At 35.3% G+C, this 27,800-nt stretch overlaps 1 protein-coding gene across 4 annotated transcripts in view; it reads left to right on the forward strand.

Annotated features, from left to right (window-relative positions):
• LOC110832654 (uncharacterized) overlaps window positions 1-27,800 on the forward strand; it is a 202,813-nt gene that overhangs the window by 86,204 nt on the left and 88,809 nt on the right. For all 4 annotated transcript variants that reach the window (XM_087358129.1, XM_087358126.1, XM_087358127.1 and 1 more), the window contains exon 3: window positions 23,989-24,046. In XM_087358129.1, the coding sequence (XP_087214255.1) occupies window positions 23,989-24,046 (58 nt within the window). The remainder of the gene's footprint in view (window positions 1-23,988; window positions 24,047-27,800) is intronic.

Consider the following 27,800-nt stretch of genomic DNA (forward strand, 5'->3'; position numbering starts at 1 on the left):
TATTTCACTATTATTGTATATATTATCAGTGTTTGCCTGTTATTGGCTTCTTGCTGTTGGCAAACACGTAAATAAATTAATTGAATTGAATTGAATTGAATTGAAACATCAGCAGTAACAGATAGAAATTTCGAGTTATCCCGAAGACTAATATAATTATTATGCTTCAGAAATATAACTGAAATTTATTAGCAAATTCTAGTTCACTGCCCATAATGGTGATGTATATGCAATGTCTTTAAATAAACACGAAGTCAAATAACAGCTTACTATTTCTTTGTAAAATTTGTATTGTTTACCTAATTGTGAGTGGCTTTCACGTTCTTATTTCACACTATATCATAAAAGACTTAGTTATATTGTAAGTTTCTTTCTATTTATTCACTTATACCTTATTATTCCCTCGCCACCTAAAATTCTAACAGTAGAATATCATGAAAATATAATAAATTTAAAATGTGTCACAAAAATTACAGTCTTTTGCTGTAAATAGTGCTATAATAATGTTGAAAATAATTCATTTACCGATGGTATAGTGGAGAAATTTAAAAAACGTTTCATTGCAAAGACAGGGAATACGTCTTCGCGGTTCACTAAAGAAAGATACTTGTATTTCAAGCAGTAGACAGTAATCAATTAGTGAAGTTACCGTAAGTTTATAATAACTTCTCTTAGTATTAAATTCCTTGGCGTAGCTGTCGAGAATTACATGAAAGTAACATCCGACTTGCAGAAACTGGTTTGTCTACATACTGTCTAATTGGCTAATAGAATTAAGATACTTTTCTTCTGTGCTTTATAAATAAATTTAACGTCACATATTTTCTTGCGATATTTGTTGAGTGGATTTTTACTCGGTGTGGACTCTTTATTGGATATTTCCAACTATAATCTTCCTTCCGGTAATGACATACCAAGACAGTTCAAAAGCAAGAACTATGAAAAGTATTATACTGTTACGTATTCTGATACAATACGCGACTCCTTTAATTGATCAGTTTATTACTTTCGTGATCTTTGTTATATTTACACTACTATCGTATTTAAATTTTTGTAGCATGAAACCGTTAGTTCTGTTGAATTGCTAACATTTAGACTCATATTATCCTACGCAGTAGCGAAGACAGGTGTTATAATTATATTATATTATAATTGTTAATTTCTTGCGTTTCGATCTTGGGCACGTTTAATTGTTATTTATCTACCAAAAGAATTCTTTAACAACGATATTTCAACATCTGTTTCAAACAAAACTTTGTTATTGTTATTTTAAGAAAATAATGTTATTATAATGTAAATGTTGCTTTCAGACATTAATTATTTCGAGATAAATATATTTTAGTGTAGATCTCACGTCCTGATCTAGATTACTTTAAATAACTGACTCGCTTTCAGTAGAATGGGTGAAATAATATGAGATATTTTTCTCTGTATTAGAGTACTTTATAATGTAGCAGCTAAATGCATAAATACCATTGTAGTTCTACAAGCAGTTCTGCTCTAAATTCTAGTTGATTGTTACTGGTTTGACAATTTTAACAATAACAGTTACATAATTCTAAGAGGCTAATATTATGTTGTTATTATTTCCTCTTAATTGGATTCAAAAGTTTTAGTGTCAGAGACTGGAAAACTTCTCATAATTATAATGGGTTACAACAAATTCCATTGAGCCCAGTCAGACACCTGGAACTCATTTGTTTTACTCGATGCTGCCCTCTTGAAAATGCATTATATTTTGTAATGGTATTTAAACTAAAAACGCCTAAGTACTCTCCAACATTATCTCAATTTGTGCATGCAGTGGGCCTACTAAGTCAATGGTCAGTAGTCTTAAATATTGTAAACGTATATGTCACCGTTATACTGATTATACAGAGGGCCCAAAAAATGTATACACACTTCAACAAAACAAAAACCTGTATAAAAGCTTTAATACTAAATTTATATAGACATCAAGGGATGACTATAAGTCATGTTGTGTATACATTTTTTGGGGCCCCTTAGTATTTAAATTAAAATTGACAGAGTTCTGTGCATTCCTATATAAATTATGTGCTTGCACATGGACGAGCGCGTAAGCAGGTGTATTTTATATTTATAACTTATGCTCATAGCAGTAAGTACTATGAAGGGTGTCGTCCACTCGAGGAAGATAAGATGAGTGGAGCATGTAGCATACATGGGGATTTAAGAAATTCATATAAAATGCCGCTCGCAATATATGCAACAATTATGAAGATACATTAGCTACAATTCATCTCTCTACACTTTGTTCCGGGTGGCGAAATTTAGATATTCTATCCCTTATTAAAGTATTTAGAAAAAAAACTAGTTAATTTTCAGTAGTTGATTTTGTCAGTGTTCGTATTCCTACTAGAATTATTACAAACTACTCTTACATTTATGATAAATCATAATTTGAGGGTCAGTTACTCAGCTAGATATGTTTCTGCTATCAGTGTAATTTGCAAAGAAGTTGATATTTTAACAAAAATTATATTTATTATTTTGCTTACGGACATTTTATAACATTGCTTTCAATTATACTTTTTAAAAGTTTTTTGCCAGTGCGTTGTAGGTTTCATATTGTGCATGTCATTATGATCTACTCAGTAATTATTTGTTTTATGTATTGTTCTAGAAGAATAAAGTAGCGGAAATTTGTTTTAGTAATGACATTTTCTAAGTGAGTCCTATGAACACTGGGTTCATGCTTGATACATATGCGGATTTACTTATTGTTATGGATATAAGTAAAAGTATTTTGTTACAAAGCTGAATATGCTACAGACAAGCCACTGCATAAGAATCAGAATTTTTCTCATATTTCGTTAAACCAACTTAATTATTTTGTTCTATGTAATACTGCTTTTGCATTCAACCGTTTTGGAGAAACTTGGTCAATTTTAATTTATGTAAAATACGTGTTATAGCCCTGCTGAACCGATACACACCAAACATAATCTCATTCAACATATGAGGTTCTCATGGTGGTGGAAGTGTCGATTGCGATGTCCTTAGCTGTGATACCGTTTAGCCTTGCTGGTGATTACGAACGTTCCGGAGGGACGTTGGTAATCACCTACAAGACAACACGGCGTCACAACACTGAACACTACAAGAATCCGACAACCCGTAGTAGACTCCGTACGTTAATCTTTAAGTAGTTTCTGAGATTAATTGTGCGGACTGTAAAACTCTCTCATGCGACATCCATATTACCTCCTTATTATACGTTAATTCCATGCAATTCTAATACAGAAGCATACAAATTGAAGGCAATTAATGACAGTAGTTACAATTCCTGAAAGTGCACATATCATATTAAGATATTAGATACATCATTAAACAGACAACCTTGCTTTTCCAGAAGGAGGCCTAATTGTGTTATATTAATATTGGATAAATTTTACACAGACTTGGACTATTTCAAGTTTACAACCATTACATATGTGTGTATATATATTTGTTTGTTGACTTTTTGTTTGTTGTTTATCTGCACAAGTAGGAAATATGCCACCGTAATACTTACGCCATTTTATACACTACTTTTTCTCCTCTCTCCGAACATTGTTGCGCTGTCGCTTATCGTTTACAACTAAACTGCAAGTTTTAAAAATCCAGACTGCAACAGGATCAGCTCCAGCAGGTCTTATAAGTCCATACGACGCTGATTTGTTGTAATGAATAGATTCTGCGCTGAGCCAGTAATATTCTTGCTTTCAACTCATAATTCCAGATCTCTGTAGCTGTTAGTGACTATGAAGTTGTAGCAGTTCTTCAGGTTCCTCAACTTCCTTGGGAAAAGGAAGGAATTAAAAGGAGAAGAAGAAATATTATGAGAAATAAAGAAGTACGACTTCTGAAAGTAATAGCAGTCAGGACCTTGTGATCAAAAGGGTGGGAGGGGTGTGAGGTGATATGCTTTACTTCTGCCGACAACGGGAAAAACTAGATTGGGATGCTGTGTAAGGGATACATAGTCAGTAGACCTTTCACTCGTTCTCCAGGTCGTTTAGATTCGAGAGAAGAAAGACTTGGATGCTGGGAATTGTCGCTGAACACACTGGTCCATTTCTTTTTCTGATTTCAATACAAGGAGACGTAGTATACATAGCTTGTCATTCCTGTGTAGGTTTTGTGAATTATATTGTGGGACATATGTGACCCACTTAAATAATCTTAACGTAACGTTTAATACACACGTACATAAAGAAAATCCCCAAGTACGAATGAACAGAATTGTGTGATATTTGTTCTTCTGTGACCTAATTTGAACGACGTTTTCTGTGAACGAATTTTGATTAATTTATTTACCGGGTGATGTTAATGAAATAAGAGGCAAGCGCGGCCATCATTTTAGTTACAGGTACAAATATTTTTCTATATCTGAAAGCGCTGAGAATATTAAAAATGTTTTAGAATCCTGTGGAATTAGGTATTTTCGGGTGATGAGCCATGCAAGTATGAAGTTAGTCCGAGAATGTTTAATTGTATTCAGTTACTATAAAAGCTTAACATTTAAAGAAAATATATTACCATTAGCCTGGAAAGTATAACATGGTGTATAGTTTTATACAGTGTGTCGTAATTTATAAGTTTAGTAGATATTTATCCGTGAGTAAATTACGTTTATTTGTCATTAAAGGCATTTGTTCACTTTTACAAACTAGAATAGTAGTTTTCGGCTTATCCAATGTTTTTTGTCTATATTAGTACTTAAAATAGCTCACGACGTTTACAATTCATCATTAAAATCTCTTCTTCGTGCTACGTAATTTACGTAGTTCAAGCAGATTTTTAAATAACTTTCAAGTTAATTTCTTATTGTCATTACAAATGTAATTAACTCAGTTCTTCATTTTCTTAAATTCTACATTGTTCAGTAATTTCTTCTGCCGACATAAACTCTGTCGTTGATAAGTAGTTTATAAGATACCTTTAGCTTTACTGTCTTTTTATTTTATATTTTCACGACAGTGAGATTTTAAATTACTGTCTTCTGGGTTTTGATGCTGTGAGATCTTGTAGGTGGTCATCGTTTCGGAGGAACTTATCACCACCTCTTCACAAAGATCAATTGGCTAATGCTATTTAGGGATATAGCCCATCACTGTTTATTCTAGGAAACAAAAGAAAACATTAATTCACTTTGTCAGAACTATTCGGCAAAGTTAGGAGAATATGGAATCAAGGTCTAAGAAATGAATTTGGGGAATCTGTGTACTCCCTTATGAAGAGTGACAGCGAAGTGTAAGCCCTGGTTTCGGTTGCTTTCTCCAACCCTGACGGCAGCCAAAGAATAGCCTACATCATGCTGTAATATTTGTCATCTGTAAGAACTTATATAATTTAAGCAACGTTCAAGATACAAGTAAATGGACTCAAAAATGCACAAGCTTAAGTATTATATAATGTGTTCTGTGGCTAAGAATTTTCCTGCAACACTGAGTTTACTTCTTCGAGAAGATTATAGTTGTACTGCGTAGTTCCCATCCAAGTCGAGGCAGATGTTCTGAATATAATACAACCTCTTGGCCTCTGTACCGTCTCCAACTGCCCTCTGTTTTACATCTGTTCGTATCACACTGTCCAGAATCCAGTCTTTTTTCCCCCGAATAATCAAAGCATGAGTCATAACGATAACGTATTTTGAAGAACGAGAGATGCGTAATCCCTGCCGTTCAAAAGCACAGACAGGTGGCTAGCTTCTGTATTTCTTTGAAAACCAGTAATCCTAAGATTATTGCCGCAAACGATCATTGAAATAGCTTAGAGGTTTATAAAGGACGTCTCCATTTCCAAAGAACATGAAAATAAGAATCGATAAATCGTAATAAATAGATTATAGAAATATTATCTTTGTAAGTATTGGGCAAAAATCAGTAATGAGGACTCTGTTTGTTTTGTTTGCGGTAGGAACTAAATTTTAAAATATTATTTAGAAGATCATCAGGCTTTATAATTAGTTGTCACCTGATGTATGAGGATAACACATTAAATGGAGTATTTTATATATTATCAGCAATTAACTCACAGGCCCTTGGTTTTAGCAGGATTATTTTTAAACGTCCTATGCAAGAAGAATTAAAATGAGTACAGAATTTGGTTGGAAATCCTGAAGGGAAGAGACCACTCGGAAAAATTAGGTATAGATTGGAAGATAATACATCAATCTCCTCTATTTATCAACGTATTTTTTTCGACAAAACCTATTCGTAAATTGAAAATTTGTATGTCTAAAATGAAATTCTTAATTACTGTACGTAAAATATCCATAAAACATCATTGATAAGAAATTTATTGGTTCTTTCTTGTAGCGAAAATAATATTTTTAAATTGAAAAATAGGTAACAATTTACACGGTTTGTTGTACCGAAAGTACGTAAATCGAGAGACAGGTGTATTGCGATGGAACTTGGGAATTGCAGGGTTTGCAGTGTTTGCGAGTTTGTGGGCTAGATTTATCTGGTCCAGGATAGGAACCAGTGACGGGCTCTTATGAGAAACGTAATGAAATGCAGGAAATTTCTTGACTAGCATACATCTAGCTTCTGAGGACTCAGCTTACCATAGTTAGTTATTAAAAATTAATTTCTAAGTAAGCATACTTATGTATATGTACATATGTTAATAAATAGATTTATATTTAACGAACATAAGACAATTTGATTGGATATTTCATTGATTTCAAACCACACACACAAAACAAAGTGAAATAAATTATTGCTCAAAATGTTATATTCTGCATTTAACGATAGCATTTTTGCTATTAGAACCTGAGCCACTTTTGCGCAGAGAACGTGATCTCTGAGACAAAGTACTGTCAACCGCTCTCATGTAGCATGGAGGTGAAACACAAAACACACATGTAGCCCGCCTTGGGCAAAGTGAATGCTAATAACTTCCAATTTGAATAATGTGTCTACTGATGTTCTCTTTTTAAAACCAGCTCGCCTCCTCCTGTTAAGGCCAAACGGGTCAACACAGTAGCTTCAGTAGCTTTACTTCTGTCTCCTTACTCGAATATTCCATTCTCTCCATTTCATTATTTGAATTTCTTCTAAAAAGCACAAGACACTCGTAGGAATTTGTTAGTCCACCACAAAACAGTGTAAATACGTTGGATCCCATAAAAATAATTAACTATAGGGCTAATTTTAATTGATAATTCGTGTACCTTAAATCGTAATTTGAAATACATATAGATCTACTCGTAGTTACAACTTATTTTTCAGGCTTCTTACAGATAAGCCCCATTATTTGCTCTAGTTTTGCGTTCGCATAATTTAAAGTGCACTACTTTGTTTCTGATAAACTTGCGTTCTTATTAAATCATTGACGAGTACTATATATTGGAATTTAAATAAAATGTAGAGAGTGTAATTTGGCAATTGTTTCGGTGGAGTTTACCCTACTTCACTTTCAGTGATACGCAATTGAACGTGATGACGGTGTTTTTATGTTTTTCAATTTGAATCTAATGAAATTTCATTATTATGGGAAATCTCATAGAACTCATTCAATCTTGGTGGTCACTTATGCTTTATTTTTACACGTATTTTTTCATGATTTAAATATTTATTTCTTTAAGTGTTGTCGTAAAATTTATTTTCATGAAAGTTGATATGGTGTAAGACTATTATATTCAGCAAGAGAATAGAAAATTTAAATCCACAGATCGCTCAGAGTTGTGTTTATTGGTTGAAAGTTTCTGTAACATTCAAAGTCACCTGTTTTTAATTCAGTGCTGCAGATCCTCCACAACTAATGCAGAGTCATTAATTTGAAAATAATATAATAAGCCTCCAACTCGTTTACTGACGAACGACATGTCTCTCCTAGGGAAATTACTTCGAACAAACGATGCTTCTGAAATATTAATCCGCTAATTGACTATTTAAGGAAGTTAATGAAACACAGACGTAGAGGACTCTTTTTAGCATAAATCGATCTATCGAAAGGCCCCTATTTAAATATAATGACACAACACAGAAAACAAGTATACCGCGGGAATAAGGATTTATGGTTTTCTGGACAGTAGTGCAATGTAGTCTGGAAGTTTATTAACATTTCAGAAGTCTTTGCTGCCTCCATCATCAGGACGATAATTATAGACCTCTTAAACGTTAGCAATCTTTTATCAGACTATACGGCGCTACAACCACCGTCGTGAGAACCTTAAATACTACAATGTAATTAGCATTCACAAAGACTGATATTATACCAATTAATAGCATAGGCTGTAACATCTAAAGTAATCAGTAAAGTCACATTAATCAATTGAAAATATAGAAGTTAGTATATTTATTTCTCCTGTTCTCTCCAAGAAATTGGCAATGAATTCTCTTATGCGCAGCGGAGAGTTGAAATTCATGTTCAGTGATGTAGCTCAGAAACGTCGTACTTGTGTACACAGTTACTCGTCCTATAAAATGTATTGCAACGTTCCGTATTTAGTCTGCGAGTTCGGAGATTTATATTTACGATCCGTTAACGTTGAGCGTCATCTAGATTTAAAACAAGCCGTCTTTAATCAATAGCAGAATAACATAACAGTACTTTAGCAGGAAGTAATGGTGAAGGCTGTTCTTAAACAAAACTTAATTTGGGTAGAAAAGTCGACAGGCGTAAACGAATGGAATTGTTTTCGCTTATTATTTTTAAAAAAAAAGTCTGCTGTATTGGATGCGGAGATTCTAAACTTGAAACTAATACAATGAAACTGGTTAAATCAGTTTAGTAAATTTCTTAAGAAAGTACAGAAATAAATATAGAAAGGAACAAGGTTCTAAGTTGATTATCGATAACTGCCGATTACGTAAAGGCGGAAAATTCTTTCCATAATAGAACTGGCATTTTTTTTAAGTTTACGTCATGTTTATCTTCTTATTCTTCGTTTCTGCCTCTTCTGTTTATAAATTATATTACATTACCTGTTCTGTTGTTGCTACTGTTGCAAATACAAGAAACAAGTGTATACAGTGGACAAGGTCTGACTCTTTGTTAACTGGATTGCTGCGTGTTGTGTTGTGTTGTGGTCAGACCACAGCAGGTCACGATTTAACTACTACTACATCTAATCCAGACACCAAGAATCAATGATTCGTGGCAACTCGCGTTACTGTCACACCCCCAACCACTACATCTGATTGATTACTTAGTTTAGTGCTATTTCAGCATAACAGGTAACAGGGACATTACCTTTGTTGTTCAGAATAAGCCAATAACCCGTCGTATTAGATTGTTTTCTTTATTTAAACTTGGAACATGTAAATTCCCTGCAACCGGGATAACTCAGTCAGTGCAGTTTCTGGCTAAGGCCTGGACCACAGGGGGTTGATTTCCGGCAGGGAACTTTGACTTTACATCTAAGACCACCTGAGAGCGTATGCAACCTTCTTTCCATATGTACATTTGTATCCTTCCTGGCAGTAAATTGGCAGGCGTATCACCTCTATATAATGCCGAAATTTAAAATGCGATTTAACGTATTCTCCACTTCTGCGCCTTTATAACTCCGAGATCGACAGTTTTACATGCCTTGTGTATAACTTTCCACACGAATTTCAGCGTAAATTGGGGTTCTGTCTTTCGGAAGGACTTAAGATTGAAGCCAGAGATTGTTCATTCCCTCCATATAAATTTGCAAGTAAGATGGTACTAGCTCTGACACTCTTGAGCCTGCTTATTTGTAGCTAAATATATTAGCAACCATCATCTTCATAAAGGTCTTTCTTGCAAGTTCATTTCAGATGCAGAATGGGACGGGCGTCTCTCGAGCCTCGGGGTCAATCTCTCATCATGCGTTCCAGTTTCTCGAAATGGGCCCCGATCGGTTGCTTTCAAATTCTCCTAAACGACTTAATATTTTGCGACTTTCTTTTCCTTTCTCTCAGTTTGCACAATGATTCGAAAACATCCTGTGGTCTTTCTCTTCACAGAGAACATAGAACTCTGTGTGCGGTGTCCCTAGCGATTTTTGAACTTGCGATTCCGTGTGTGGGAAGAACATTGCCATGTACACCTTAGACTTATTTCTTTATTCTTTGTTTATTCAACTACTCCCTTTAACAACACGCGTTATATAGCGTAATCAGATTGAATGATGCAGATCACTGATGAGTATGCAAGGATTTGGAAGAAGGCGGTAATAACCTTCTTTTTGGTACTGATCCGGCCTTCGCCAAATGAACTGCAGAAATTCCCAGTAGGATAGATTTCCAAATACAAGTCTAGAGGAAATCGACTCGTAACCGGTTCACTGGTGACAAGATTCGTGAAGTAGAATTGAAAGAAGAAAGATACACCGGCGAGTCCATGAGCGAAACTGACCGAAAGGTATAAATCTTCACACAGACAAGTAGCAGTCTTATACATGAAGTTGACTGACGTGTCTTCTGGATTGTTACGCCGTGTAGTCTATTAGAAGCTTAGCGACGTTTCAAATGTGCTTGCTGCCTCCATTATCAGGGCGATCGTCCTGATAATGAAGGCATTTTGAATCATAGAAACAACTGGCTATAATATTGTATTAATTCGCACTACGTATCTATGTTATTAAATTTACAAATGAATAATAACATCATCTAAATAGAGTACACCAGTGCAATATTTTTATTTCTCTAACTAGGAATACAAGTTCATTTTCCTGATCCAATTTTTTGCCTCTCCAATTAACAGTAGATGCATGCCCGTTAGCTTGTTGTTTTCTTCTTATTCTTCTTTTTTACGATGCAGACATCATATTTGTCAAGACAGGTGAAACACGTCGACTGATATATTAACTGACCAAATGGAATACTCTTAAATATTTTTCTCTCTTCTTTTATTGCTACACCTTGAAGAAGCAACATATTGCTACCTTACGTAACAATCCGTTAGGTGGTCCATGTTTCTACAGTAATAAAATAATTTGAAAGACACTAGTGATAAAATTAATTGGGAAATTGATGGAACCAGATAATAATTAAATTGCATTCAAACAATGAGACCAATCAACTTGAATAAACACAATGCAACATTTTGTTTAAAATGTCCTTAACACTGTAGGCCATGTTAAGTTCCTCTTTCGTCACCACGGTTCGACGCGCAGTTTGCAGGTGCAGCAGATCAGATAATTTCCAGATACAAGCAACAGCTCTGAATAAGTTAATTGTGAAGATTTCAGTCTTCTGGATTGTTGCGCTGTGTAGTCTGGTCGATGTTTACCAACGTTTCAGAGGTCATACTGCCTCCGTCATCAGGGCGATGAAGATTTCTGTCTTCTGGGTTGTTGCGCTGTGTAGTCTGGTCGATGTTTACCAACGTTTCAGAGGTCATACTGCCTCCGTCATCAGGGCGATGAAGATTTCTGGGTTGTTGCGCTGTGTAGTCTGGTCGATGTTTACCAACGTTTCAGAGGTCATACTGCCTCCGTCATCAGGGCGATGAATATGAAGATTTCTGTCTTCTGGGTTGTTGCGCTGTGTAGTCTGGTCGATGTTAACCAACGTTTCAGAGGTCATACTGCCTCTGTCATCAGGGCAATGAAGATTTCTGTCTTCTGGGTTGCTGCGCTGTGTAGTCTGGTTGATGTTAACCAACGTTTCAGAGGTCATACTACCTCCGTCATCAGGGCCATGAATCGCAGTATGACCTGTGAAACGTTGGTAAACATCGACCAGACTACACAGCGCAACAACCCAGAAGACAGAAATCTTCATACTCACCGCTGTAAAAACCTCAAATCTTACAAGTTAATTGCGGTCTTCCGTGTTGTAAGACCGTGTACTTTTTACCTGTTTTAGCCCGGCTAACATGGTTAACTGGTCACCAACGTCTTTGAGGAATGTAATGACTAAACCTTTACCGCCGTGAACAACATATCGCAGATAGCTGTGTATTGTATATGGTGTAGCAGACAACCGACAATGAGTGATGTGTCAATTTGGGTGTTGGTCATGGGATCAGCAGACGTTGGGAAATCTAACACACAACTTGTGGCTAGTGGATTTCGGTTTGTCATCACTAGTAGGCTATATGGAATGCATTTACTTATGGAAGAGAGACTGAAACTTAAAAATGTTTTCAGAAATAAATCGCTTTCTAAGTACGTGTTTTGAATTGCACGAGCTTCAAATGAGTTGATTACAAGTGATTAATGGGAAAGACTGTAGATACGACTTTTTAGGGGTACCAACATAACATTTAATCGGGAAATAATGAATGGTGTAATTTTATCCTAGACAAAATGCATGACAAGTCTTCTTCAAGGAAGAAATTTATATGGAATATAAAAAATATATATATTTGCTATGAGGGAAAGTTTTCCTTCGTTACAACTTACACGTTTCAAATTTAACAGTACAGTCGAGTAACATGAATCAGCTGGTGATGGAAAGACAGAATTTCGGCGATGTCTTGTTATTCTGTACACCTTATTTTCGCCTGTCAGCATTCTTGATCCCTGGCTGGCAGCCTGATTTCCACCTCTGCCTGTCTGTGATTGTTTGGACGAGTATGTTATTGAATGGTCAGCACTGCGTTACCGATAGACGCTGGCTGGTTGACCGAACGCGTGAGTAACAAACCCCGACCAACTCTCCTAATGACTATGCAATTGCTTTTTGTTAAATTCTGAGTGACTAATGCTATTTAAATGTCCAACTGTGACTGTTTACCTGATTTACCTTTACCTGATAGACATTCGAGATGATCAACAGTGACTGGCTAAGTGTCTTATTCACTCTTGGCTGTTTGCGTGACAGACAGCGTTGGATGACTGATTACATACTTCACCGATGTAGCCTAGTTTTCAAGCCTGTTTTTGTATGTCTGCGCATTACTGTCTGCCTGTCAGAATAAGTGTCCATTCGTGCACACGTGATATCGTATGAATATCTGATAGTCCGACGGGGTGTGTGAATTTCAATATAAGCATAATATCTCGCCAACCGCGGGGTTTACATTCCTGAAAATCACCGCATTGACACGACCAAGTTCCTACGGAAAACTGGAGGTTAGAAGCTCTTTCCTGACCCTCATAAATTACCTATCCTTCACTAAATACTAAAAACAGGTCTGTGTAAGCCTAATAAAATTACATATAAATTATTAAATTGTGTAAAAAATACGTACGGCAGTGGTACAATGGGGGCTACAAAATTGGTTTCGGATGCCGTCACAGCCCTGCGTCCAGAAGTGCGTGTCCATTGGTGCGGAAGCTACCGAGTAGACCTACTTCCATATATACACAAATGGAAATGTGTGGCTATAAAGAACCAAATGTTGCGATTGGTAAAACTGGATACAAATTTAAAACCTGAGATGTTTTAAATACGCATTTCGCAAAACCGTGGTAGGGAAGGGATTGCTGTACTGTCCAGTTCAGTTCGTAGTTTGTCAAGTATTTGAACATTAGGTCTGTTCCCTCTTTCTTCAAATGTCTTTTGACTGCGTTATTTAAACGAGTAATAATACCGTTCGTCTGTCTAGCTTGTATCATGCTTATAGCGTGTGAAGAAAACATGAGAAGGCTCCAGCCCCCTCCTGAACCAAGGTCGCCTTATACCAAACACTGGACTAGTCCGCACATTTAATTAAAATCGCGCTTAAAGAATGAGACGCATTAACGTTCGTTTTTTCTCTCTTGATTCTTTTCTTCGATTGTACACCACAGAAAGCCACAGTTACAGCATCGGAGAAGAGTGCTGACATTAGGCGAATAATCTATGAGAGATAAAATGATTTTAGTAACAAATCTCGATAAAGCGAAATTAAACAGTGTTCGCAAACATCATATTATGAGAGGAAAATGGAATATATTAACATTTGCAAGATGTGCGTAAGAATTAGATTATGTCACTCTTCGAAGTTTCGCATGTTTTCTTTAAAAGCCTAAAATCGTCGAGGAGTTTAATAACTCTCGCAGTATATAATATTCATTACACTCAAAAGGCCTTGTGGTAGAGTTGAAGGCAAGGATTAGTCCCGTCCAGCATAGTTCCAAGAAATATTTGGAGGAAAGGTCAGGTACGTGAAACAGCACGCGCTGGATAGACCGATCATAATCATGACTGGGAACTGTTTGTCGTGAAAGCACGAAACTTCATGAGCAGAATAAATTACGTTTTATATTTTATATATGCCTTAAGGTTAATAAAGCGTGATGTTTTATTATAAGGGATTTGTTTTTTTACTTGTTTCAGTTCTTATTTAACGAATTCATGCATAAGAGCATGCACATTAGTCTTGATATGTGGGTACATAAAATGGTCACTTTGGGGTATAAACATTTTTTGCGTCACAGTAGGGGGTTACGTTTTAGATCCATTAGTGCTGGTCCCAGATAAATTAACGTCAAAAAGCAATGGAGATCGGTAATGATCATCGGTAACAATCTGATAACAAAGTTAATTTGACTAAGATTCAATAAAAATGATACTGTAGTAAATTTTACTTCCCAACTGTTTCTGATCTATGTTAAGCCAGTAGGATTCATTTCACTGGGTGGGCCTATAGGAATTTCAGCAGCAGGTGCAAATGCATATGCAATATGTACAAAATCATGTATCCTATTTAAACTCCTACTCATTTCTGTAGCGTCCAGTGACGGACCTGTGTAAATGTGATTGTGAACTTTTCGGTTATGTACCAAACGAAAATTACCTTGAATAGCTGAGCAAGTATTAGCCTCTGAAGAAGGACTCTGGCATTATTTACATTATAATATCTTAATATTATTCTTTGCATTGTTTCTTAGTTTTGGGGGGTATATTTCAATTCTGTTATCACCTTTCCAAAAACCGTTTCAGTGACCCCAAATTGTAAAAGCCCCACTCGGTTGTAGGGAGCTCACATCGAAACGAACTCGATTTCAGATGCGAATATGGATTAGGAATTGTATTCGATTCTTTCGCCAATGTTCTATGATTGTAAGGGCTGTACTGGCCCCTGAGTCCTACTTTTTCTCACAAGGAAAACCTTCGAACAGATGAGGAATTGTTGGAATCTAGCCAAGCAATTACGCAAGAGAGTTGTCAGTTTTTGTGAAAAGGCCTATAGTATAATTCCACAGTGGAGGAAGGAGATATTTCGAAGGAATTCTGTGATATTCAAAGTGTCTCTTACGTTACTTTAAATATATCCGGAATCTTCAGCACACAACATTCTAAAATGGAGGGATATTATTCAACGAAATGCAGCTAATGTCGTCAGATACTTTGATTTTTATTTTATTTTGTTTTTCTAAGAACTGTTTGTTGTTTAAACGATTCTACGACTTCCAGCACGAATAATGTCATTACTGAGCCAGTATACTAAAAGAATCGTTTTATTTTATACCGAAATACAATTTAATGGAAGGGCTGGTAGAAATAATATCTCCCATCCTCGAATTCAGAAGAGTCAAATCAAAATGCTTCTTACAGGTTTATATATTTTCGACATCAGTTAGAATTAAAGTTTACTTTTTTGTAAACACAAGTCGAATGAAATATGACCTGACATCATTACACAGTCTTGCCAATTTACGAAAGAATGTTGTACAATATAAAGCTTCCTTTCGTCTTGGTTTCAGTGTTCTTTTATTTTGTCTTTTCGTTGTAGTCCAAGGTTGTTATTATAAGGCAAAAGGACATATTGTAACGGTACCCACCAGCCTACCCACAAGAAACTCGACAGAGGTGTCTGCTGTTGCCAGGGTCAGTAGGACCAAACATGGCGAGTGATACCTCAACAAACGATTAGGCCTACAAACTGCTAAGTGCATTCTCAGAGTCACTCCTGCGCGGGATTTTGTTTATCCTGTTACCAAGAATCAGAAATTACGTGGCTAGAGCTCTAGTCTTTCAGTAACGACTGAGGAAGACCACGAAGTATATTGGTAATAAGAGCTGGTATTTCAGCTGAGATCATGATCTTGTGTCTTATTCATACAATTCAGACTCGATACCATTCGCCGTCCTGCGTATTTTTATGGACAACTTGCGGTGAAACGAGTTTTCTTGGCTTTCTCTAACACACTCATTTCATCAGTTCTTACAACGTCCAGTCATTAACACCAATTTAATCAACACTGAATAACCGTACAAAGTAATACAGCGTCATTAAAGTATTAATAACCACTTGACAAAGCAGTTTTATGATACGAAGCTCGCCTGGGACTTCAGTATTATAAGATGATAAAGTTGCGTCATATTGTGATAAATATATATTTGTTTTAAATCTTGTCAGTCTAATCACAATAAAATTCCTATTAAATATTAAAATATTACCATAATTAACATTTAAATATTTAAAATATATTAAAATGATGTTCTCTATCGAAATGTTCGATTTACATTAGATCATCACTTTTTACACGACATGTTTTAGTTCTAAAAGAACTATCTTCAGGTGTATAAAATTATATAAACTTAAATATAATTTCTTAAATGCAACTTTTAGTCAGATGTTTATCAGATTTCAAATGATGTTTTCTTCTAGATTTTATTGTATTTTTTAATATCGTATTCGAAGTTGTTCTGTATGTACGTCGTGCTTAACATGATTTTGTGTGGGTGAACGTTTTGTTGTTGTTTTTGTATCATCCAGAAATGAAGTTGTGGAGGAGTTACGTTCATCTGGAAGTATTGCCGTGTTTGAACTCATTATTATAGTTAAAATGTCACAAATGTTTTCTTGTGCTTGTTACGCAATAGGCCCTGTGGCCTTTTTTATTTCAAAATTATTTTCTGAAAATGTTTATCTTTTTAGACATTTTCCGGAACTCCTTGGACGGGACTTCGGTCCCTATCAAGTATTCTAACTGCACAGGACAGCACAACACACAAAAATAGCCATTCTTCGAGTGGGATTCAAACTCAGGATCCTATTATTTGAGTAGTCCATGACCGTGCACTACTTAGACCGCTCGACGAGTGTGACAGGCAAAGTGTAGCTTTGAAACGAAAATTATAAACCTCATTAAAATCTAGAAATATAATTTGATATATTGCCCATATGGTGTATGATTAATGCAGTAAAGGATTTGTATCTGCAATAATGTTAGGTAATAGGCCGCCAAGTTCTGATGCCTCTTCTTCGGTCCATGTATTCTTTCTAAGCATATCGGTTTCATTTCTGTTGTGACCAAGTAAGAGACAATGTTTCGACCATATGAAAGATCTGACCAAACATTTGGCTTGCGTAATCTTGACCATGAGCCTTAACGTTTTGGAAAGGAAACGGGATGATAAATTATTAATCAGTATGTTTTATTGTTATTCTTCTGATATATTCTTCACTGTATCTCTAAATATGGCGTTTGAAATATAATTAATTAGTCATATTAATGAGCCAGCTTTAAGTCAGAGGCCGGATCAATGATCGCGTTGTTCACAATAATAAAATCAGCGAGGGAGGATGTACGAATACAAACAGATTCTAGGTAATGAAGATGACTATTAAGGACAATATCCATTGGCTTGTTTTTTTTAATTACCGCGTTTCGGAAACTAGGTCTGCTTCAGTCATCAGCTAAGAAGGAACGAGATGCTCCTACTCAGCTATGCCCCTTACACATAAACAAGTGATCCGATGACGCAAACAGATCCAGTAATAATAGCCGTGTTTGTTTAAATACGCCATCGTCAGAAACATTTACGTTTAGATAGAGATTCTAGGCATTTAAAAATGGGGTCTGTGTTTCATTGGTTTACCTTAGAAGAATGAAAAAAACGCCGAACGTCACAATCGAGTGGTTAACACTCCTTTGTATTTGGGAGGTCCCGAGTTGAAATATCTACCGAAGAACCGGTATCCTGACTGAGGTTCTTCGTTGTTGTCCTCGGGTCTTTTCAGATAAATGTCTGGATAACACCTTGAATAATTAGGCCACAACCGTTACCTTCCAAATCCCTTCCAATTTCTTATACATTAATTATCTTGTCTGAGCTACTGAAAGCATCGCTAAATGAACCACATACCAAAAAAAAAATGCACGAGTGGAGAGTATGAAGTCGTAACAAGCAGATTATATCGCTCATTTTTTTCTGGTTCATCTCGAAGAGGTTATTGGACACGTTTATGTGTTCAGTGTAATATCGTTTGTTCATTGCGGAAGTTACACCGCCTGTCGGCAAGTGTAGCACCTCAATTATATTGTCACACATAAAAACCGAAAAAATGTTTTATAACTTTCTCACAAAAGGGGACTTTATTACACGAACATGAAACTTTAAGTGTGCTCCTTTTTGCTATACGTAATATGGAAGTTACCTTTATTGTCATAGCCTACATTCTCAAATGTGCACGATGTACATCCTTAAGGGTTTAAAAACACGTCAAAAGAACGTCGATCTCAATGTACTTCTTTGTTCCTTTATTAACGTAGCAAAAGGATTTATGTTCCAATTGTCATATCACAGGTTTGTTTAACTTAAAAATGCATTTTTATGAGTAAAATTTATCCAAAAATTAAATACATTTATTCTTGCTTTTGTCTCAGTTAAAGACACTGGATAAAGTCCGGAATCTTTCTTTACCACCGCCAGTGTATCTGTTAAGCTGATAGTGAAATTAAAAGAAGGCGGTCATTTTTATTTTACACACCGTTACAACTCAGTCAGGCAGGCAGGCAGTCAGCCATCATCAAAATGTAATGTTTACATTTTTGTATAGGGAACTGTAAAATAAAAGTTTATGACCCGAACTATCTATTCTGAAGGCATTATTTGCATTTCGATATTAAGTAGGATTTGATATTCTTAGGGCAGTAAGTACGAAGATGCCTGTCTTCTAGTTTGTAGCGCTGTGTATTCTGGTAGAAGTTTACCTGCGATTCATATGTCCTTGCTGCCTCCATCACCAGGGCGATGAGTTACAGTAGTGGTTTGTAGATCTATTTGTAACTTATTATTTCTTTAGGTGACCTCTTTGTTTGTATTATGTGAAATTTATATAATAGTATGAATTGTACTTTATAATATGTATTGTATTATTATTATTTAGACTTTTTCCACATCCTATTGTCATCTGACTGTCTTATGGATCCATGGAATATAATAAAATATGTATGTATGTAAAAACCAGAACGAAACAACATTTATTACTCAGATTTTGAGCTTTGTCCATCGTCTGGTATTATAAAAACACGCACATTTCGAAGACCGAATCTGTCTTCGTCCTCTGGTGACAGATGTTAGCCCTTTCTAAAGGACCCCTTCCCTACACCTAAGGACGAAGACAGATCTGGTCTTCGAAATGTGTGTGTTTTTATAATACCAGAAAATGGACAAAGTACAAAAACTCAGTAATTCAGATTGTAATACACCATCGTCAAAACCCTTTAGAATCGACCAGAACGAAGAGTTCCAATATGCCCTTTTAGTGTAGGAAAAATAGGGAGGGCACATGATATACAATAACTAAAGAGAAAAGGGCACACAGCTGTTGTTAGTATTATAAGAACAACTTAACATAAAAATATGCACAGCCTATGGTACATCTGTATTCGCTCAGTGCACTTAAATAGAATTTCTAACAGCCCCGATGTAAATAACGAAGTAGATGCTTACAGTGTGTTTGATTTGAAACACCTGTACATTACGATGATGTATTAGAACAAAAACAAGATGGTGAGATAAGATAAACAGAATGCTCGCCTTGTAACTAAAAAAAATATAAGGAAAAGACAGACTCCATGTACATCAGGTTTGAAAAGTAAAGTAGCTAAAGATAAAACATAAGAAAAAGGTCTGAATATAACTCAGCGGCCTGTAGTCACAAAAGCAATGAATGGGGGGCAGAAGGCTTTCGAATTTCCGCACAAGAGTTTCTGAGTGACATGTACATTAACGTGTCAGAGTGATACTTGAGCTGATTGGTCGCTTGTCGGCCAGTGTGTGACAGAATAATGAGAGCGTGAGTAATGCGCATTCTATGGCCCTAACTGTTTTCCAGGCCGCAATTAAGAGACTCCACCTTAACTGCCTTCTTCGGCCCCCAGCGCAGGAGTTCTACAGTCCTTATCGTTTTATTAATTATTTTCAACTGGATATGTCTAGTTTGTAACGGGACATTAGTCTCCGGTTTCTCGTAACAGAATAATTGCAGGAAAAGTGAATTTCCGTCGCTTGACGAGCCATTTTGTCTTCTTTGACCTCCGCGAATTAAATTGGGGCCTGTTCCGACTTCATTTCCGTCTTTAGAATCGTTTCCCTGTAGTTCAGTCTCTTTGGAATTGAGAATATGTTATTGTCTATTCGGTTTATGTCTATCTGTCATCATGCATTCTTTCGAAAAGTCACTAAATTAATATTTAGGCTCTGTTGTGTTTTAGTTTTTAATGTTTACCCAGCGCGGTGTGTCCCTTATTAATTTAAAATTTAATTTCCTTTGGTTGAAATTTACTTAAAGTGTACGCTGTTTGAAATATTTTAGTATCATTCGATAAGAGTATGAAAACTGTCAACTTTTTCTAAAATTTTAACTCTTGTCATTTTTCTTGTTTGTCGATTTAATGTTATGATTTTAGTAACACATATTTCTTTATATTGAAGTATTATTTATTTGCGCAATTTTCGGCCTTATAAAAGGATTACTTCTTAAGTAGCTAAAATATGAAATTGATTCTACTGTAAAGAGAGCAGTGTACAATTGACGATATTGTCCATTAAACATCATTACTTCTTGACTTTATTCATACCTTACAAAGTAAACTGGCTAATTTTTATTGCAAGATCTTGTCTGTGTGTCTTTCTATTCCCGTTCCCTTTGCCACATTTTTCCAAACCAATCACGGTTGAAAGAATGGGAAATTACATGAATATTAAAGACTGAGCGGCTCCGAAATTGCTTAAACTAACTACCTGGAGCAATAATCTTGGCGAAGCTGATAATCTCTCAGCTAGTCAAGAAATTCCCCTCTTTTTGCGAAACCGGAAGGCTCATTACCCTACTAGCAAAAATGCTTTAAACGAAAATTGGTGATATCACGAAGATAAATATTTTGTAATTTAATTGTTTATACAAGGAGCCAATTTTGGGGGGAATTTGTTTTTTATTAGTAGTAGAGTGCTTAGACCTGTTGAAACTTCTAACTTCTTACTACCAATTCCTATTATAAGCCTACACTTTGATTGGATATTTGATTCGTAGTTTATTTAAAGACATTTGTTTAATTACAGATGTTCCATATTTTCCATGGAAGTAGGATGATGACTTATTTTACTTGAAATACGCTGATTGATTCAGTGTCAGGTGTCCGTTTCCTAAATTAAATATTCTCATAAAAGTCTTTCTAGTATCTACATATGTCAATTTTTATCTTAACTTGTATGAACAATTGATTTGAATTCTAAATTTCAACACAGTTTTATTAATAGCTGAATCGTCCTGTCGTAAATGTCCCCCTTAAATGAATAAAGCGTAGAATTTAACCTTTAAACTGTTTAAATCAGATTGCTCTATTTTTAAACTTCTACGCCTGAAATACGTTACAATGATTTCCAGTTCTGATAACCAACACCGTAAAAGTAACTTTAAATTGGACATTAAATATCACTTGATGTGTACAAGTACGATCGCATTAATCATTTGCCACGTGGCTCCATTCTAGTTCACTCCTTATTAATCAGGTACTTCTGTTATTTAAAGGCAAAGAGTTGTTAAACCTGTAATAAATCAGAACTGCATACTGAATATTGAGGAGACCTAGGTAATGGAACTTACCTGACAAACGGGTGCACACTTTGTAGTTCTGAAGAGCTACGAAGTGTACTCCAGTCTGGATACATGGAATTCTTCTTGCATGACGAAAGGCACTGATGCTATACCAGGGTACTGACACTCTTTTCTGAATAATTTAATTAGTTTATGTTAGAAGTTTTACTTCAAATCCAAATCAACCGACATTGAGAAGGTAGAGGAAAACTCAGTCTGAAACATGCTATCTGGCACAGGAGAGAGGAGAAATTTAAATTAAAATATCCTTTATGCGTGTAGCATTGTGCCCCCTTTTTAACATATAAATTTGCATGCAATCTCTAAGAATTTGCCCTATCGATTCATGACGGATCTTCTGTGCCTGAGATTTTGCATGCAGATCTAACTTGAGAAATTATTGTATTAGTCTTTAATGAGTTTCAATTCTAAAAGCACGTGTAAATATATCACAAAAATTTGTTTGTTACTTAATAATGTCATATCACATACAGATGTTTTTTAATATCGCATGAGATGAAATACTGACGAACTAAGAAACAAAAAGAACTGGCGAAGCAGTAATCATGGTCTATTGAAATTTGCCTAGTTAACTGGGGAATACTTATATAATATAATTTGAATATATATTTATGTGCTCAAAGACATTTATAAAGTATACATGAGTAAAAGTTAGTAAGTGGGCAAAAGAAATACGAAATCAGAACAATAATTCCAGCGACACAAGTCAAAGTTGTGAGTAAGAGGTAAGAAAGAAAATATATGTATATAACTTTTATCTAATAGAATTCATCCTACACCCAAATGATTAGGTTGCACAGATTCACCTGATGACGGAAGCAGAGCCTGATTTTGAAACGTTGTGGGTTTTCTAAGCTCATAGGCAATGTAAAATGTCAACTAATACGTATACGTTTAATGGCACACCTTCGTCTAAAACTTTGTTTTATTTTAACGGGTGCTTTCCACTAGTCCAGAGTAACAGTAGAATGTATTTAACAAAATGCTGGTTTCGAGATAACTTCTTTGTTAGAATGTCATTGAGTTACAACATTTTAGGATTGCACTGACTCTTACCATCTCATGCATAAAGTTATGTTAATGTCGACCATAAACTGAAACGCTTCAGGGTACAAACTACTTGCCATGCCACGCGCGATTTCTACTAAACAAAATTAATAAGTCGTCCGGAACCAGTTTGTTACGTGTTTGCTAGCAAGTTTCGTGTGCCTCGTTTTGCATGTTCAGAGCATATGTGAATTTATTTTTTTGTAACAGTATTAAGTATTTCCAAGCAGAGAGGAAGTTAGGGATCGGGTGTGGGGGGGGGGGGGGGACAGGAGTCTGTCCAACTAGTCTACATAATGGCAGTCTTCAGTTCACTGAATGTTAGTCTACTTATATAATTTTCTGATCGTGAACTTTCTCACCTACTTCACATTGCAAGTTCGTTCTGGTAGCTTATTGAAGACACTGAGTTTAAGAAATGTTAATCAGTTGAAATTCATCAATGTATTCGAGAAAAAACATTTTAAAAATATTTTGTTAGTTAATAAGTGGACTTGTTAAGCCTTATTTTGTAAAAAAAACAATCAGTTAATTTTATTTCCCTTAACATAACTGCACAAAAATTGAGATCCCTACGAAACAAGCATTATCGTTATTACAGAAATGAGGTATGCCCTCATACAGTGGCATTTAATTTCCTTTTTTCCTCATTTAAATTGTCCTGAATGGAATCACATTCCTAAATTTTTGTTATTATTACGGTTATTATTATTAATTATTCTTATTGGGTTAATCCATATTTGCAGCATAATGTATATCTGTGAACTATGTTTTAATCACTGCTATTTTAGTTTTTGGCTTATAAATAGGGGCACAAATTAAGATGGCTGTGTTCTGAATTGTCGCGTCGTGTAGTCTGACAGAAGTTTGCCCACGTTACAGAGGTGCTTGCTGCTAATATTATCTGGGACTACACGGCGCAACAACCCAAATCTTCATACTTGCATCTGCGAGAACCCTAAGTCTGATAGTCTTTCTTCTTTTCTTTTTATTCTTTTCCTTATTAGCCTACTCGTACAAATTTCTCTCACATGTTTGATTCCCTTTTGTTACAATTAATTCCTTCGTGTCTGGAAAATGCCTGCGAAAGTTCAGTTCTTAATATTCTATAAATATTTTGTCCTGCTGTTTCTGGCCCAACTTATCAGTCGCTCATGAATTTTCTTTACTTATTTAGGATCCCATCTGGTTTTCTTGTTTGCGTTTTACATTATTCTTTTGTCTTTTTTTTAGTTGTGCTAACGGTTCGGTTGGCGTCATGACCAGGTCAAGTTGCAGGTCCCCAAGACTGGTGAGTTGAGTCACTTAGTAACTTCTGTAATATCGTACATAAGCAACACTTTACGCATTCTTAGTGCTTTTTGTTTGTTGTTGTTAAATACCTAATCGTTAAGGTAACACAGTAACTATTTAAAGAAATATTAACAATACCTTGTTCAGCGATACTAACTTAGGGGCTGGATTAAGCACACATTTCTAATATTTCAGGTATTAGCTGGAAAGGCTTTTACAGTTCCTTCATTATTGACGTGTACACAGCTTTTTATGGTCCGTTATAATTCTCCTTTAGTTGGTCCCTACTTTTTTATGTATCTGCTTGCTGTCACTCACCCTACGTTGCTCAGCCAGTTTTCACGTTGCATCAACTCATCATTCAACATCATGACATAGAGCTTATGTTATCATTCTAATTTTTTAGAGTGGCGTTAGGACGTTATCCATTGTCTGTCATTTAAGAGTTAAGAAATTAAAATATTAAAATTGAATGTGTTTCGGAGATTGTCTGTATCTGCCTTCAGGCGAGAAGGTATCTGCTCTGTCAGGTCGGTGAGATAAAGCATTTTTAGTCTTTAGTATTTTTATTCCTTGGTTCCACTGTATGTATTTCCAAAGGAAATATTGTGTTTTCTTTGAGGTACGTCTAACGTTTCTATAGTAGTCGTCACCAAATTGCATGCTTCAAGACCACGATAGGACTTCACCCTCTTTTCGAATGGCACTTAGTTACCAGTACAGTCTTGCTAGCGTTGCTACGCTACGAATTTTAAATTGTCTTCTCTCGCCTGATCTTCGTGGTTCGTAAATTTTTGTCTAAGTTGTACACTTATACTTAACATACAATTTTTTCAAACTGTGGGTTGCGTTGAGAGACGCAGTGCAGTGACATGATGCCACAGAAATTTCTAGCAGGCCCACAAGTAACTGACATCACGGTGCTACGGGAATAACTCTGTCGTATCAGAATATCTAATTTATGCTTTCCAGCCTAACATAATCACTCGATGCCAGGGTTTGGCTTACAAGTTATATATATTTTATAAAAATAAATTATTTTACATGAAATGCCTATAAAAAATATGTTGTTCGTAGAATGGTAGTGCAGTGCTTTTGAAATATCTTTATAGAGAAGAGGATGTTAATCTAGCAGGCATGTGTAGAATAATTTTCATATAACGACTTTATCTGAAACCTGATGGACTGTCGGAACTTGATACCGACTATAGTGTCAGCCAGTTAAATTCTATGTCGTATGTACTTTAATCATACGCTTGTAAAAGGAGCCAGTTCTTCCACTTTTTTAACAACTTATTCCAGCACATAACCTATTAAGTAAGAACATTTCCATTTAACCACTTCCGTAAACGTTTATTTCATTATTTATAAGAAGCTGTTCGGGCCTTCTTTAGTGACTGACTTATTAATCCTTAATGTATCTATAATTTTATTATTTTTTTATTCTGTTCTTGTAACCTATAGGCCCGTGTATGTAGATTGTTTAAACGGGCTTCTTCTTTTAAAAAAAATTAGCGTATTTAGGAATCGATAATTTTAAGGAATTTAGAGAGTTACCCAGCCTACATATGATGACACAATTTGACGAACCTGATAATAGACTAGTGAGAAATATGATAACCGCTCTCAATAGTGAACCCGAAGGATTTAAAGTAGTCCATCGTTATAAATCAGTCATTTGTCTTGGGGGGTAAGGAAAGTTGTAAGAACTAGTCTCCGCAGATGATCTTGGTCGGTATTCGAAGTAACCATCTTGTAGTTATAATAAGCAATCAGTTCAAAATATTCGATTTGTTAGTTCATAAATTGATAATTCCTCCTGTTATAAGTAACTGACATTTAAAAAGATCGTCCTATATGACAAACCGATAAAGTTTCCTTTTTTCATTTCATATACGTATATTTTTCTATTAATGGGTTAATATCTTTGCAAAGTTAAGGCCACAAACCTTCACCTCCTATGCAATACTGAAAATGTTATGTTCTTATGTTTGAGACCAGTTACTGATGTCACTTATTAGAATTTATAAATGAAATGTACTTTAGGTGTTCTATTTATACTTTTTCCATAATAGTTCTGCAAATTTAAGCCTGCTGTATGTAGTATTTATTTAGATGGGACCATAATATCAAGCGGGATCTATGGGAGATAGGAGTTGAAGGCGACTGGATTTTGTTGGCCCAGGACAGGGACCGGTGGAGGTCTTTGTCGTATTTGATAAGCATTTTTACATGTTTATCATGTCTTTCTTCTGCCTCCAGAAGAAACATAGACCTACTGAATGTTACTTAAATGTTATCATATTATGTGTTATTCCTGAAGAATATCATTGGTACTCCAAATTATGTGTAGAGTATGGATCCATAGCATATAGGCTAATTATGCTCGCAAAAGAACGCTTGTATTTGATGTACGCTAGACGTAGCACGTAACAAAATTAAGTGATGATACCTGACACATATTCTCTATTATTGCTATGAAGGCGACAGAAATAGTAGTAATAATAAATTTTGAAGAAGAAAGTGAAAGTATATGTCGATTGTGTAAAGAATACGAAGATACTATTGTCCACCTAACATCAGGCTATCCCATTCTGACAAAGAATGAATACGTAATAAGACATGATAAATTATGCACGTTTCTATACTACTCAATATGAAAAATATTAGGCACTGAAACAACAGAAAACTGGTATTCACACACCAAAGCCTGTATGTGAGTAGGAAGATAAAACAGTATTGTGAAATCAAGGAATACAAACTGATAGGAAGGTTCTGGAAATTAGGCCTGATGTAATAATTAAAAATGAGAAGGATAAGATGTGCTTACTTACAGAAGTAGCAATACTATCGGACAGATATCTAATACAGAAGACATACGAAAATAAATTAAGATTCAAAATTTAAATAAGAAATTCTGCGAATGTGGAACATGAAATGTTTTGTCATACTGTTAATTGTTGTTGCTACAGGTATTGTAAGTAAATGACTAAAAACGATATCTGAAAACAATAGATGAAAGCATTCAATAGACTATCTACTAAAACAACCATATTAGGAACACTACACGTTTTAAGGAAAGCGCTACACTAAGATACTTGAAGCCTGGGTTGTGGGGTTCACCTCTGGTTGAAGAAGAACTATGCCAGGAAAATGTGTGAAGAAAGAAGATTTATACTAATAATTCACTTCAGTGTAATAAATTTAGTAATGTGTTTGCGAACAGCAAGAAATCTACTTACAGACAAGAAAAGAAAATATATAAAGCATAATGGTGTCTTGATTTGCCAGTATCAAAGAGCGAGTGGCAGGCAAGCACCATTAAGTATACACAAACATCAACTGAAACTATAATAAACTAAAACAAATAAACTAATCACGTTCCATTACATAAAATGTCCTCGAGGGAAGCATTATTGCAAAATAAGTCTAAAAGTACAACAAATCGCATATGCGATTGAATAAATGGCGCACACCGAAGTCAGGAAATACTCTTATTTGCCTCGTAGGTACAGGAATAGCAGCAGTGTCCTTCTTTGGCCTTGAAAATATTTTTAGGAAATAAAACTGCTGAGATGTCGTCATCAGAAACATTGTTATGAAATTCAAACAATTAAAATCAAATCATAATGATTTTAAATATTAATCTGAAGAAACCATGACTAAATTATAAAATACTCTTTTTGTAGGTTGTTGTTAGGTTGCTTAGGATCAGTTAACGTAAGACTATTTTAAAACTACGACAGCTTTCA

The sequence above is a fragment of the Zootermopsis nevadensis genome, unplaced genomic scaffold, assembly GCF_977971745.1.
Source record: "Zootermopsis nevadensis isolate Lab colony 2312 unplaced genomic scaffold, Znev_1.0 Znev_ptg000029l, whole genome shotgun sequence".
Classification (NCBI taxonomy): domain Eukaryota; kingdom Metazoa; phylum Arthropoda; class Insecta; order Blattodea; family Termopsidae; genus Zootermopsis; species Zootermopsis nevadensis.